General features: G+C 36.8%; 1 protein-coding gene across 6 annotated transcripts in view; it reads right to left on the bottom strand.

Moving 5' to 3' along the window:
• Positions 1–9,882: 9,882 nt before the first annotated feature.
• The window catches only part of myo6a (myosin VIa), a 116,641-nt gene continuing 112,841 nt past the window's right edge, over positions 9,883–13,682 (bottom strand). For all 6 annotated transcript variants that reach the window (XM_026918190.3, XM_053231693.1, XM_053231695.1 and 3 more), the window contains 2 exons: positions 12,363–12,581; positions 9,883–11,681 (listed from right to left, as the gene is read on the bottom strand). In XM_026918190.3, coding sequence (XP_026773991.1) covers positions 11,482–11,681; positions 12,363–12,581 — 419 coding nt within the window. In that variant the 3' untranslated portion in view covers positions 9,883–11,481. The remainder of the gene's footprint in view (positions 11,682–12,362; positions 12,582–13,682) is intronic.

The raw sequence follows: 13,682 nt of genomic DNA, 5'->3' as shown, positions 1-13,682 counted from the left end.
ATTAAACAAGTACCTTAAATCCATCCATCCATTCTTTGTACGTCTTATCCTACACGGGGTCACGGGGGAGCCTGGAGCCTATTCCAGGGGACTCAGGGCGCAAGGCAGGGGACACCCTGGGCGGGGTACCAACCCATTGCAGGGCACAATCACATACCCATTCACACACTATGGACAATTTGAAAATACCAATCAGACTACAGCCTACAGCTTGTCTTTGGACTGGGGAAGGAAACCAGAGTACCTGGAAGAAACTCCTGAAGCACAGGGAGAACATGCAAACTCGCCCCCACAAGTACCTTAAATACCACATTGTCCATCATTCAGTGAGGCTCATGTATATACACACAGGAATTTGTTAATGCTGTAGCAGTATGACAGTATATTATATTCTTATAAAACATATACTGTTCTATACATATTACTATTAAACAAAATCTAGGCTGCTGTTGTTGTTGTTCTTTCAGCTGGTCCCATTAGGAGTCACCACATTGGATCACCTTCCATTGTCAGCGTGTTGATTTGGAACATGTTTTATGCCGGATTCCCTTCCCAACGCAACCCTCCCCATTTATCTGGGCTTGGGACTGACACTGAGAGTGCACTAGCCTGTGCTCCCCCAGTGGCGGGGACCGGCGCCCAGTGTGGGGCTCAAACCCACGCTCCCGAGATCAAGGGTCCCATGACTAACTGAGCTAGCTGGACCCCTTGTGCTATTGATGACATGATATCCCTTATTGCTCAGGTGAATTATTTTGAGTTTTATTTTTCTTATTTTGTTACAGTAATGGAAATCACAACCCATTATCATCAAAGCTATTATATTTATTATTGATGTCTTCTAGTTATATTAGCCTGTTTGACTGCTTGCTTGAATTCAATGAGTTTAATCCAAACCCCAATAATTCAAAAACAAGTAGCCTATAAATAAGTTCCTAATGTGTTCTGTCAGAGGAACGTACAGGAATAAAAAGCTCTATGGCTCTATGGTAAACAGCTGAAACAGTATTGCAGCATGTTTATGTAGCTCTTGAAATGCTGTACCCTTTAAGCCTTGACTTAAATACATTATGACTTCACAGCTCTGGAGGAATATCAGTTCACTATGTGGCTATATTTTAGATTAATACAACAGACATCAGTAAGGACAGCCCAGTTAGAGGAGCTTCATCAGGAAGTCCAAGCCTGAGGGAAACTATGATAAAAGCACTGACTGAGAAGTCCTCTTTGCCAGTTGACCTCAATACGCTGACTTCTGAGTCAGGTAGGCAGATGATTGTCTTGGTTCAGGCAGCCAGAATACTGAATAATTAAACTATACCTCAAGCTGAGTCATTTTTGTGAAATCTAATTAAATATACATGCCACTAAATTATCTGAACTATTTCAACGCTTCCCCAAAGCAAAACTGTAAGGGTTTAGCATATATATTTCAAAGTGTCTGGCCTTTGATACCCTTTTTTTGTATCAGATATTATTTTATCAAATGTTCTCCAGTCACACCAAGCAAAAGTTCAGCATCAACCTCATCACCAGACCCAGAAGTTTTATAGCCAAAGTGACGCACACCATTTCATATTAACTTTAACCTGCTAAAAACCAAGGCCATTATTTTTGATGAACTCTGTGTACTAACAGAGAAATCAGCAGTTGTGGAAATTCTTGTTTCTCTTGCCAAAGATGAGAATGACACACTCTTAGATCCAACATTTACTATAGAGGCGCCTCTCTCAAAAACAACAGTACATGATGAGGAGGTATTTTTCACACACATCAAAATAATGCAAGGAGAAAACAGTGAACCAAAAAGAGACATCTCTGCCACAGCAACAGCCACTGAGCCATCTACTGAGGATGCTAGTGAAGAGGACAAAGATGGCCTAGATAGTAATCTCACTACAGCCTTCATTTCACCAAGGGAACATCATGATGCCCAAAAGAGGCCTGACCCATTTATTCACCAGAGTCCTAATATTGTATCCTCCAATGATAACATTTCAACACCAGTCACCACAACAACAACCACTCTCTCTGATATCACTGAATTTCCAGGAACAACAGATCCAGGCATTACCTAACAACTGGAAAAAAGAGAATACAGTACTTCCAATTGATGACGACTCCAAGGTACCTGAGGTACCAGAGCTACCTACAGTAAACCAAAGAAAGCTGAAATATTTGTTTCGAGGGCCATGAAGCAGAGCCCAAAAACAAGGGTGAAGAAGCGGACCCTGAGGATTGTGCTATCAAATCTGGAGGTAGAAACCATGCCTGTGCCAAATAAGGTTGAAGAACCAACAGAAGACACAACAGAACCTGTAGTAGAGATTGAGGTGACAGAAACAGAAAAAGATATTGGGGTAACAGAAGCCGAAAAAGACATTGAAACCTGGGAAAAGTTTAACCAAAACTGAAGATGATCAATAGAAAGTGAAAATAGAAAGAAAAACAAACTGAGGAAGATTTTCAGGCAACAGGTGATGCATGAACCAGACGCTGAGGGTGGGGCAGGACAACATGTGAAAAACAGCAAATTAGCAGAACCAGATATATCATTTGAGAAAGGAACACCTGAACAAGAGTCTAAACATGAGACAAGGGGGAAAAAGCTGAAGGAAGAGGTTAATACACCTGGTCAGGACACTAGTTATCATCAATCTGTAGAGGTCGATAATATGGGTTATTCTCATCATGAAGATGAACTTTCTGAACCAGTTTTCATAGAAGAAAATAATGGGCATTTGAAATAAAATAAGTGCCTATTATGGAGGCGTATGAAGACAGTGCAGCTAATGTTCAGTCTGAGAGGCAACCTGATGAGAATATGAAGACAGAGGTCAAGGAAGAGCAAGAACCATCTCCTCCCAAGGAATCCAAAATTATCAAAAAATGTGAATTTTATGTCAACCACAAGGTGATATTTTACACCAACTCAGAGGAAGCCATATTATTATTGCAGTAAATCTCCATAGTCATAACTCAGCTATGCATTTGCTTGAGAGATAATGTCTCATCAAACATTCAGAGTTGAGTTAAACATACATAGTGAACAGTTAATACTGAAATTGAAAATATTCAGAAGTTACATGATCGTTACACAAGAAGTGTGGAGTCTTTATCGGAGACACTGCATATCTTGAGGAGTGAATGTTTATGGCTAAAATTATGAACAACACCTACTTAAAGTGAGCTGTAAGTGTTGCAGATGATTGCTTGGTCAGCTTATCCTTCAACCCGCCAGCGTTTTTTTTCTTTATAGGAGAACACATCTAATTAACAAAAACTCAAAATAGCAAACGAAAAACGTGATAAAATCTTACGATTTCATTTTCTCAATTTAGTATTTCTTGACTTCATTAAGGTGCGTGCATGAGTAACTGTCAGAGCACAATATAAAACAAATAAAATGCAAAATAACAAGATGTGCTGGATCAAGTGCTATTTTATAAGCTTACGAATAACGATGGTAGAATCATATTGTTAAACCAAATTTGCAGTGATTAATGTGATAATTACAATTAGGACTATTCATGCAGCAATATACAGGCAATATAATAAACACCTATTAGATGTTGATTTTAATACATCACTGATTTTTATTTTTCATTTTTAAATTGCCGCTTGCAGTTATCGTACTATATTTATCAGCAAAGAAAAATAGACAGGATTTTCTAATCCTGATTTTTTACAGGCTTAAAGGCTTGTGTTTGTGGTCTAGATGATATTGAAAAATGCTGTCTTGGACGCTGTGCAAATTGTCTCTGAATACTTTCCCCGCATAAATAAATAAAAAATAAATACACGGCAGTGTGATTTTCGGTATTGCCAGAACATGAACCTAGCTATTCTTGTGTTTATGTACTGTACAAAACTGAAATCATGACTCATAAATATTGCACAACAAAAAACCAGACACATCATTTACCCTGTGTGATGTCAGACCAGGAGAAGATGCAGAAATCTGAAACCGAGGGACGTTTTAAACTTTAGAGCAGCGCTCACCTGAATGACCCCAGCACAGGGTTAAACAACAGATTAAAAGTGTGCTCTGTCACTAAGGTCTCTTCATGGGCTCATTAACGTCTTCTATAAAGGCTTCTCTCAGGTCTTTGCTTGTTTTCACTCTGCCCTAGGGTGAGTTGGAAAAAAATACATATTTTGCCTTGAACAAATCCATTTGAAGAATTGCAGTTGCCCAAGCATGGTGAGCACTGGAAATGAGTTCTTATTTAGAAAAAAAAAAAAAAAAAAAAAAAGGTCTCGTATTTTTGCCTCAATCACGTACCATGTATGTGTGAAGAGAGCAAGGCTTAATTTCGACTCAGGAACACTCTTGAGGCATTAAGTTCGTTCTCTATGGTCCACAGGCAGTAAATCCATTATAAGGTTCAATGTCTTCTTCTTGTTTGTGGTTTTCTCATTTAATCTAAAAAAGGTAATTTTAATTTGAAATAAGCCATGTGTATCATGTGAGAATCACATGGTCCTAAAACCTCATTCAATCTTCATCCTTATGAAAGAAACTTGTAAAATAGCAAGTTCTGTAATAGTACCACAATAAATGCAGCTTCTATGGACAGTGGAAAACACCACAGACCTTAATCAAGGGCAAAAGATAGGCCAAGGAGAGATCTTCTATGGTTTCATGCTAAAAAAAAAAAAATTCATGAGACTAAAGGACAAAATTTAACAAGTGTTTCTTCCATTTCCTCTTCTGAGCTGCTGCCATATATAAAGTCGAACCTAACAGGCTTTAGGCAACTTGACACACTGAATTTGAGGAACGGGAGCGTGGTGATCAACAGCAAGAATACATTTGACATATAACATCACCAAAGCAGTCCATTGTGTTCTGGAGGAATTCTGTAATGCTGCTAGTCATAAAGAACCCGGTAATTTGTTAGTGGTTCTACCACCATACACTGAGCACACTGAGCACATTGTTCAGAGGACAAAATAGGGTCCTTTATGTCTTACAGTCTCAAAATATAAGCACTGCACACCAATGACTACTCACTTACATGAAAGGACAAACATGGACCAAAATAGATCATGGTTTAAGAATTTAATTTTACTAAAGAATAAACTAAATAAACAAAATAAACTATGATATAATTGTTTCTACCCATCATCTGTATTTTATTTTTGCCTTTTTGGAACAAGATTTTTTTAATTATTTGATTTGTGATGTCCCAAATGCTTGGCCATGCTAGCTCAAATTTCATATGCTAACAGAAAGCTTATTACTATGAAAGATGACATGCAGATTTTCTTGATATTGCTGCTATATTCTTTATACAAACGCTATTTTTTACACAATAGTCAGACTGTAGAAGCCAGGGTTTATCATCACACAAACCTTAGACGCTGGTGTCTATTATCAGGCAAACTTTAATAAACACTCTACTCTAAAAATTAGTTGTATACCTGTCTCTCATGACCCTTTTAGATGTCCTGTAGTTACATTCTGGCACTTTAAAGGGGAGAGAAGTGCTGAGTAGATCCCTTTCTTGTCCTAACATTAATGCTGGTCAAAACAGGGTTCATCAAGGAATGACTTCATACGTTATCTCTTTTTATTCACGGGATTGTTAAAGGCTAATAATTAGCGAATTTAATTGCACATCACCAAACTAGCAGAGAATATATTAGTGAGAATATATTAGTGTGGTAATATCACTATGATGATTAGTGATACCAAAAGAAGATATGAAGATAATTATTAAACGTTAATGAATTAGGCAAAGTGCATGTCACCATCTGATATCACTAATGAATTATATTAGAGGTTAACTAATATTGATTGTATATTATATACCATTAATATTAATTATATAGTACATACAATATAAGAGTTAATTGTTAGTTGTTATATTGTATATGATATATAATAATTGTTAGTTATATTATTGTTGTCGTTATGATGATAAGGATGATGGGGATGATTATTATTATTGATATTAGTATCAGTACTATTAGTACTAACAGTAGTAGTTACCCAGGAATACACATTTGACAAGACAACAGTCCATTGCATCACACCCTCACACACTCATTTAAACCCTGGGGCAATTTAGCGTAGTTATTCCACCGACCTACATGTGGGAGGAAACTGGAGAACCCCAAGAATAAAACTAAAGTGTCCCACTTTTTAAAATTCAATCTATCTGAGAAATAAAGACATCCAGTTTCTCTGTAATGACATGTACTGGCAATGTTTGCTTTATTCATACAGAAAAAAATGTGTTTAGAGTTATTTTATACATTAAGCTATATTAATTAGTCTTCCACCACATTTCCATATTGCCATATGGTTCCCTTATTATAATCACATTTACCAAAAAAATTCCAACAATGTTTTTGCCATTTCTCATTGTAAGGGTTTTCTCATCCACTGTTCCAGATATTATTCCAACACAGAATCCGTGAGCAGATTAAAGGCTTGATCTGTTGTCAATAATGTAGTTAATGTAGCTGTAAAAGGGATTCATGTTTATAATTAATGTTTATTATAGGCATATAATTGCAATATTGAATGCTTCGTGCAAATCAATGTGCAATTATTACATTTAACCACGATGCACATCAACATCCAAAAGATATCGACTCGTTAAATAAATAAATAAATAAATAAATAAATAAATTCCAGCAATTTTCATAGAATACTTACTGATCTTCTTTCCAGAAGTCTTCTTGAGATAACGAATAGTTGACTGTTTTTTTTCTCCATTTTTCCAGTTTCTATATTTTCTCTATACTTCCTGTATTTCTATTTCTATTGCTTTTAAAGAAACGGTGGCACTAGTGCCAGGTCTTGGGAGTCAATCATGCAGACATCAGACTTTGACAGTGTTACAGCCCTCAATGAGGTATGGAAATGCCATAAGTTCCATCAGTTCCCACCTAATAAACCAATCGCTGCTGTATTTTAGCCCCTAAAGAAACACAAAACCCATCAGTCGATTCCAAGGTCATATTATATTTCGGAATTATGGCCAACTTTCAGATAAGGCGTTGATACTGAATGTTTGGGTGTGTGCTTTGGATTTAATGGAGCTGAATTAGTGCCTAACTTTACAGCACCTAAGAGAACATTTCTAAAATAAATGTAATAGATGTTTTTTTTTCCCCGTTTTTTTTTCTCCGAAGACCAAAGAGTACACGAATGATGATAATGAACTGTTTTTTTCCTGCACTAGTGTTTCAGTGCTTTGTCCTGTTATCTGCATCTGCGTTTTGCTTTTAAAATCACTGGAGTGGGGTTTTATTCACATGTTCAAGTGACTACATAATGTCATGAACTACTTATCAGCAAAATGGAACATGAGGTAGAGACATTAAGGGCTGTTCAGAAATAGTAAACGTGTGTTTAGGTATTGTTTCCTCACTACTAGTGCATCTTTGTTATGGCTGTCCTAGGAAGAGTATAAAGCTGATGTGTTTATACTCATCGACATTCTTAAACAAAATGTTTTGAATAGAATATTTTGTGGTGTACGTCTCAACCCTGGCCAGTCTAAACGTTACCTCAGCCTGGTGTATAAAATAAAGTCAGTTCAGCCAAAATAGTGTTAAAAAAATCCACACACACTGTTTTTCCTCTAAGATTAATAAATCTCCATTTATTAATTTTAGCTGTAGTCAAGGAAATGCTCTAAGCGCTGTGCTTTTCACTGTTAGAATTAATGACTTCTGCTGCTAATTCTTAATACACCATTGGAAGACTGTTGTGCTTCAAATGCCTCCATCTGTATAGTGACAAATTTTAGATATGGAGATGGATGATACAAGAAATTACATGACATATTACCTCCTCCCAGAAAATGCTGTCTCAGTTTATACACACACATGCACACGATCACACATACAAATCATACTAAGTAGAGGAAGTAACTTGAATGATTCACTTTAGAGATCACTGTTAGAAAAATAAAACAAAAGAAAGAGTCTATGGCGAGGTCAGGGTCATGGAATTCATTGTACAATATGACGTAGGACAGCAGATAGAGGATGAAGCATATCCCGAAAGGAACTATCAAAAGCATTTATACACCTTTCAGCCTTTCGTTTCTTCCAATATGGGAGGCGTTCGCTGAGGCGACGGCCGATGTGTACCATGTGCTGCAGAGTAATAACTCTGGTCTATCTTTATTCAAAATCAGGGTGCAATTATATAATGGCAAGACTTCGTGTTATATAAAATACTTACAGCACTGTGCAAATGTCTTAAGCACATATAAAGAATGTCTGTAAAATAAATATGCTTTTAAAATTAATTAAATAAAATATACAACAATTTTTTTCAGAAAGAACAGTAAACAGTAAAAAAAAAAAAACTTTCAAACTGCATCAATCCCTTTGACACCATAAAGTTTGAGTTGAGATAGCTTTCTGCTTAAAATATGATTGCTATAGAGCCCTGTTGGTCCCTGCACCCCTAACCCCTAAAGCACTGATTGGAAATATACAGTTGTATGCAAAAGTTTGTTCACTCGTGGCAAGTGGAAAGAAGTAAACACAACCTCTGCAGCAAACTATTTGAAACAAAGGTTTGGTGCAAATATTACTGCACAGTTACTCCATATTTGAATAAAAAAGAAAAAAAAAGTAATTGTGAAATGTACAAAAGTTTGGACACATTTCTGAGTCAGTACTTAGTAACACCCCCTTTGGCAGATATAGATACAGCTAGGAATGTTTCTATTCATGTTTAATGAATTTTCACCCACTCTTCCTTGCAGAAGGTTGTGAGTTATTCTTGGGCTGTCTGGCATGCACAGCATGTTTAAGATCTGTGATGGGACTGTGAGGACCAAGCTTAGTTTTTAGACTGTGTCACCTCTGCTTCCAGAATGTGCTGAAATCTCACAGGTGAATTTTCTTTCTGATGACTCTTCCATGCAGATAATGTTTATACAAGCAACGCTGCATAGTAGAATGGTACACCACCACTCCTGTGTCAGATAAACCTCCTTCAGGTCCATGCTGTCATTTGGGAGTTTTGCTTTGGCTTTCTAGCCAGCATACTAGTAGTTGTATCTGAAAGCTCACTTGATCTTCCAGATCTTGCCTTGACTTCTACAGTTTCCCTTAAATGCCATTTCTTAATGTTATTTTGGAGAGCAGAAATTGTGATCTGGAAGCACACTGATATCTTTTTTTATATTCTTTCTTCTGCTTTGTAGGCATCAATTAGCTTCAGATCCTCAGACAACTGCTTAGAGTAGCCCATGGGTGAAGAGTCAGAGAATTTATTATGCTCTGGAATTCTTATTCTTAATGACAATTATGGACCTGCCTAAAAAGTTCTAATGGGTTAATTAAGGCCTAATGAATTAATTATGTTCTGAGACTTAAATGCTTCTATTTTGCATTCTTTTCTAATTTAATGCAATAATTTTCATTACAAATTATATTATTGACAACAACTTGAGTGAAAAGTAGAATCTTTGAAATATTTATATGAATTTCAGAGTTTCTTAGTATTTGGTTCATCCCCTTTTTTGCTTTAATGACAGTGTTCCCTCGAGCTGGCATGAACTCCACAAGTTTGTGCAAAACCTGATGTTAGATCAAATCCATCAGAGTGTCGTCTGAGCACGTGCTTCAATAGAAGAGATTAGGCATGAGGAAAATCTGACCTTTTGTACAAAGCAGTTAACATGCTCAATATCACAAATTTGCTTACATTTAAATAGGGACCTAGAAATACTGCAGATTAAATATTAAAGATATTGAACATTTACATTCTTTGTTTTAAATATTTCATCTCAGACTGTTGGACCCCAATGCACTGTAAATGTAAAATGTGTGTGTGTGTGTGTGTGTGTGCCCTTATATATATAATAATGGGAATGTGATTATAAGAAAATAATCATGCAGTTGTAGCACAAACCAAAGTGTTTTATTTCTCTTATGCCACAGGAATTTGCCAACAAGTATGTCATTAATTAAAGAATGACATACTTTTTTGTCTGTTTATTATTACATTTGATGTTGTAGAACATCTGTGAAGTTAATTCCTGTTATTTATTACTTTTTCTAACAGTTATACACCATCGTTTCCTCATCAGCCAACCTAATGTTTAGCTTTGTACAAAAGCTGCATCCCCCCATTAGAGACATTAGTTATTTGCTAGAATACGTATTTGGTCCAACCAAAACCAGAGCAAACACAACTCCACACTCGTTTCAAAAAATGTATTCCTTAATTAAAGTATTGCATACATTTCATTACACTTCATTCATCGACAACAAATAAAATGTATAATTTAGAAACATCATTATAGTTCTTTTTCCTCCAAAATTAATGTTAATCCTTCTTGAGTAGCACAATGAAAATTCAGGAACGATTTCAACAGAACAAGTATGATTAAAGTTATTCAGTGAAACACAATCTAGTTCTCAATTTTACATCTTTAAGGACTTTGTGTAAAATTGTGTAAAAATTTCTGTACATTCAGTTGAAGCTGGAAGATCATCAGGTACAGCTTAACAATACAGGTTAAGGAATGCTAGAAAAATCGCTCAGAAAAATATAGTGCATCGTTTAGAGTTTAGACCTGAACTACAGACGAGGGTTTTTACTCGAGTGTAAACAGTAACTGACAAAATCCTATCGTTACCATGAAAATAATTAACAAACAATAAAAGACTATTGTTATCATTACAACTATTATTGTAATTGTGTGCAAATTTTTTTCCTGCCAGTTGGTGAAATTCTTCATTTAAGCTATTTTCATTTAAATATAAAGAAGTTAAGACTTTTAAGAAGCTGTGATAACTATACAGTTGCAAAAATGGAATATCCCTACAGGAATGACTGAATTATTAACACTTGCTTATTAATATTTATCAGATAATATACAAAATGGTACACTGAGATGCGTCTTAAAAGGAATCACCCTGCCAATTGCAGTTATTAAGGCCTCAAAGTTGCAGTTATGGATGAGTGAAAGCATAACAATGCACCAAATTCACTGTAAATTAATGTGACAAATTTAAAGAGCAAAACAGGCAAAAGGGAACTAATTAAGAGGGCAAAAATTTAGAGGGCAAAAGACAAAATGTCAATAAAAACAAGTTCATTGGTGAACTGAGAAACAGAAGTGAGTCTGAAGTGAATTACTATCTAAATTCTGACTATGAGAGAAACTGCATTCTTCTCTTCAAACTAGAAAAATACCTAGACGCTAGACTGTGTGTGTGTGTGTGTGTGTGTGCTGGAGCATGGTCTGGCACAGCCATGGCTTGGCTGGTTACATGTGTGTGTATGCATGTGTGAGTGTGTGTACTGCTCAAGTGTGTGTGCTTGAGCAGTTTTTGCAGTATGATCGAGGTTTATTGGTTAAGATAAAGTGAGTATGTGTGTGTGTGTGTGTGTGTGCGCGTGTGTGTGAGTGTGTGTGTCTCCTCGAGCTGTTTCTGCAGCATGGCCATGGTTTAATGGTTGACCGACTGAGTGTGTGATTGTATGTGTGTCTACTTGAGCAAGTTCTGCAGCATGGCCGTGGCGTAGGTGGGCCGTGCCTGTCGGCTCTCAATAGCGTTCCTCAGATACTGGATTCCTCCGCAGCGCTCCCAGATCTCCTCGAATTGCCGGGCAAGGATTTCCGCTCCACGCTTACGGGTCAGACCTGTCTCTTCTAAATTCAGCTCACACATCTCCATATCATCCTTGCCTACAAAACATGCAGAGAAACAAAACCAAACACACAATTAAGAACTAAATTCTAAAGAACTAAAAGTTGGATACGACAAAGAATTAGAATAATGGGGTCGAGTGAAAATTGCTTTTTAATTACTTTTATCTTTTTTAACACTTACCGTTATGTTCACACTGACAAGCAATAAGTAAAGGTACTCATATATGAAGTATAGATATAGTTTAAATTCTGAAAGACAAGTTTAAAAAAGTTCCTTCTTAGGCTCCTGTTGAATGTACAACAGACTCAACATAGTGTGTTTCTTTTAAAGGTACAGTTGTATATGGACTTGTTCCATTAAAATCTTAACGACTTTGTTGAAATGTTGAGGTAAAAACTTTCAAAAACTCTCAGTTCACATGCAAAACCAAGCACAGGCAATGATACCATACTGCAGGGTAGTGGGACCACAAATAATGACCACAGTTGGGCCCTTGGACATGTGACCCTAGCCATTAATTGTTTAAAGCGTACTGATCTTGCGCTTTGACCCCAATCTTCTGTCAAGTTCCAATATATCGTCCTCCTCGATGATAAATAAAGCCGTGGTTCGTAAATACCTGGAGAAACTGTGGACCATCTGGGAGGCCCTGCGGACTGGTTTCGAGAACCACTGAACTAAAGAATGTCAAAACCTTTAAAACAAGCTGCACTCACCGGCCACTAGCAGAATGGGATGTTTATCAGGGTGCAGCTCCATCTGCCTGGCGATCCAGGATCCATCGAAGTGTGCGTACCACCACCCCTTCTTCTTATTCTGTGGGTCTTTGTACTGATCTCCGGGGCGGATGAAGGGAATGCGGAAGTAGCGTTGCTGCCGGTTCATCAGGATCTCATGTTGCCGGGCCGGGATTGGAGGCGCCACGTAGTTCTGGGCTGCAGGAACAGAGACACGATGCATTGTAGGAAGTTAGGTCTTTGAACTACAAGGATTTTAAGTTCAGTATCTAAAGCGTTCTGCTATTAGTATGGGCTGGGGATGTTAAAAACTGTTAAAATTGGATAACTGTTTAGTGACACTAAGTATATAAAATTAGAGCTATTCATTTTTGCTCTGCTTTAATCAGTGTAAATGATATGCTACATAATTTAGAACTGAGATGTTAGTGATTTCAGCAGTTACACTGCGAATCTCAGCAAATCTACCACGGAATCAATGATAAGTATAGCTTTGGTTTTTGGTATTTGAGAATTCAAATAATGCTCTTGGGTGCTACTACTATATTCTCATTTGGGGTAACATAATATGGCATGTTCAGCATTATTATAATATACGCTGAAGAGAAAAGAATAGTCACACCGTTATGTACGTTGGATGGTACATTAAATAAAGTCAAGCTTTTGTGGAAAGCTTATAAAACATACTGAAATTAGTGTTAATATTTGGTGCATTGAGTCGTTTAAACACAAGGTATTTATCAAAGTGTCAGCAAAATTCTTCAGTAGTCAAAAAAAAGAGAAAAGTGTTGTCCCAGTTTCTATTTTCTCTCTGCATTGAAGTGTCACTCCATTACTGATTTGATTTTAGTCAGTAATAATAATCAGTTGGGGTTTATTTCCAACAAATTGGGAGAAAGTGCAGTGTTGGTCACTTCTGCATGGACTGAGCACCAAACTCTATGCATTTGTTCACTGCACAAGAAAGATAAAAATGCCACATTAACATATTCATAAAGACAGTTCAGAAAAGAGCAGAAACTTCCAACAAAACACCCAAAATGTTTGGACAGTATTCTGCTTTAACTTTAGTCCACATCTTCAGACACCATCCACAAGCTGGACCTTGTCATCTTTTATGAGATTGTATATCATGTTGCTTAGCGCCATGGTTCTCAAACTCAGGTCCAGAGATCCCCAGGGATCTGCAACGCATAGCCAGGGTGTCCTCTTTTTTTTTTTTTTTTAATTGTTACAGTAGTGGAAATCACAACCCACCATTATCAAAGTAATAATATGTATTATTGAGTACTTCTTATT

This window comes from Pangasianodon hypophthalmus, chromosome 30 (assembly GCF_027358585.1).
Source record: "Pangasianodon hypophthalmus isolate fPanHyp1 chromosome 30, fPanHyp1.pri, whole genome shotgun sequence".
Taxonomy (NCBI): domain Eukaryota; kingdom Metazoa; phylum Chordata; class Actinopteri; order Siluriformes; family Pangasiidae; genus Pangasianodon; species Pangasianodon hypophthalmus.
The sequence above is the reverse complement of the archived record's forward strand: the minus strand, read 5'-3'. Positions and strand labels throughout refer to the sequence as shown.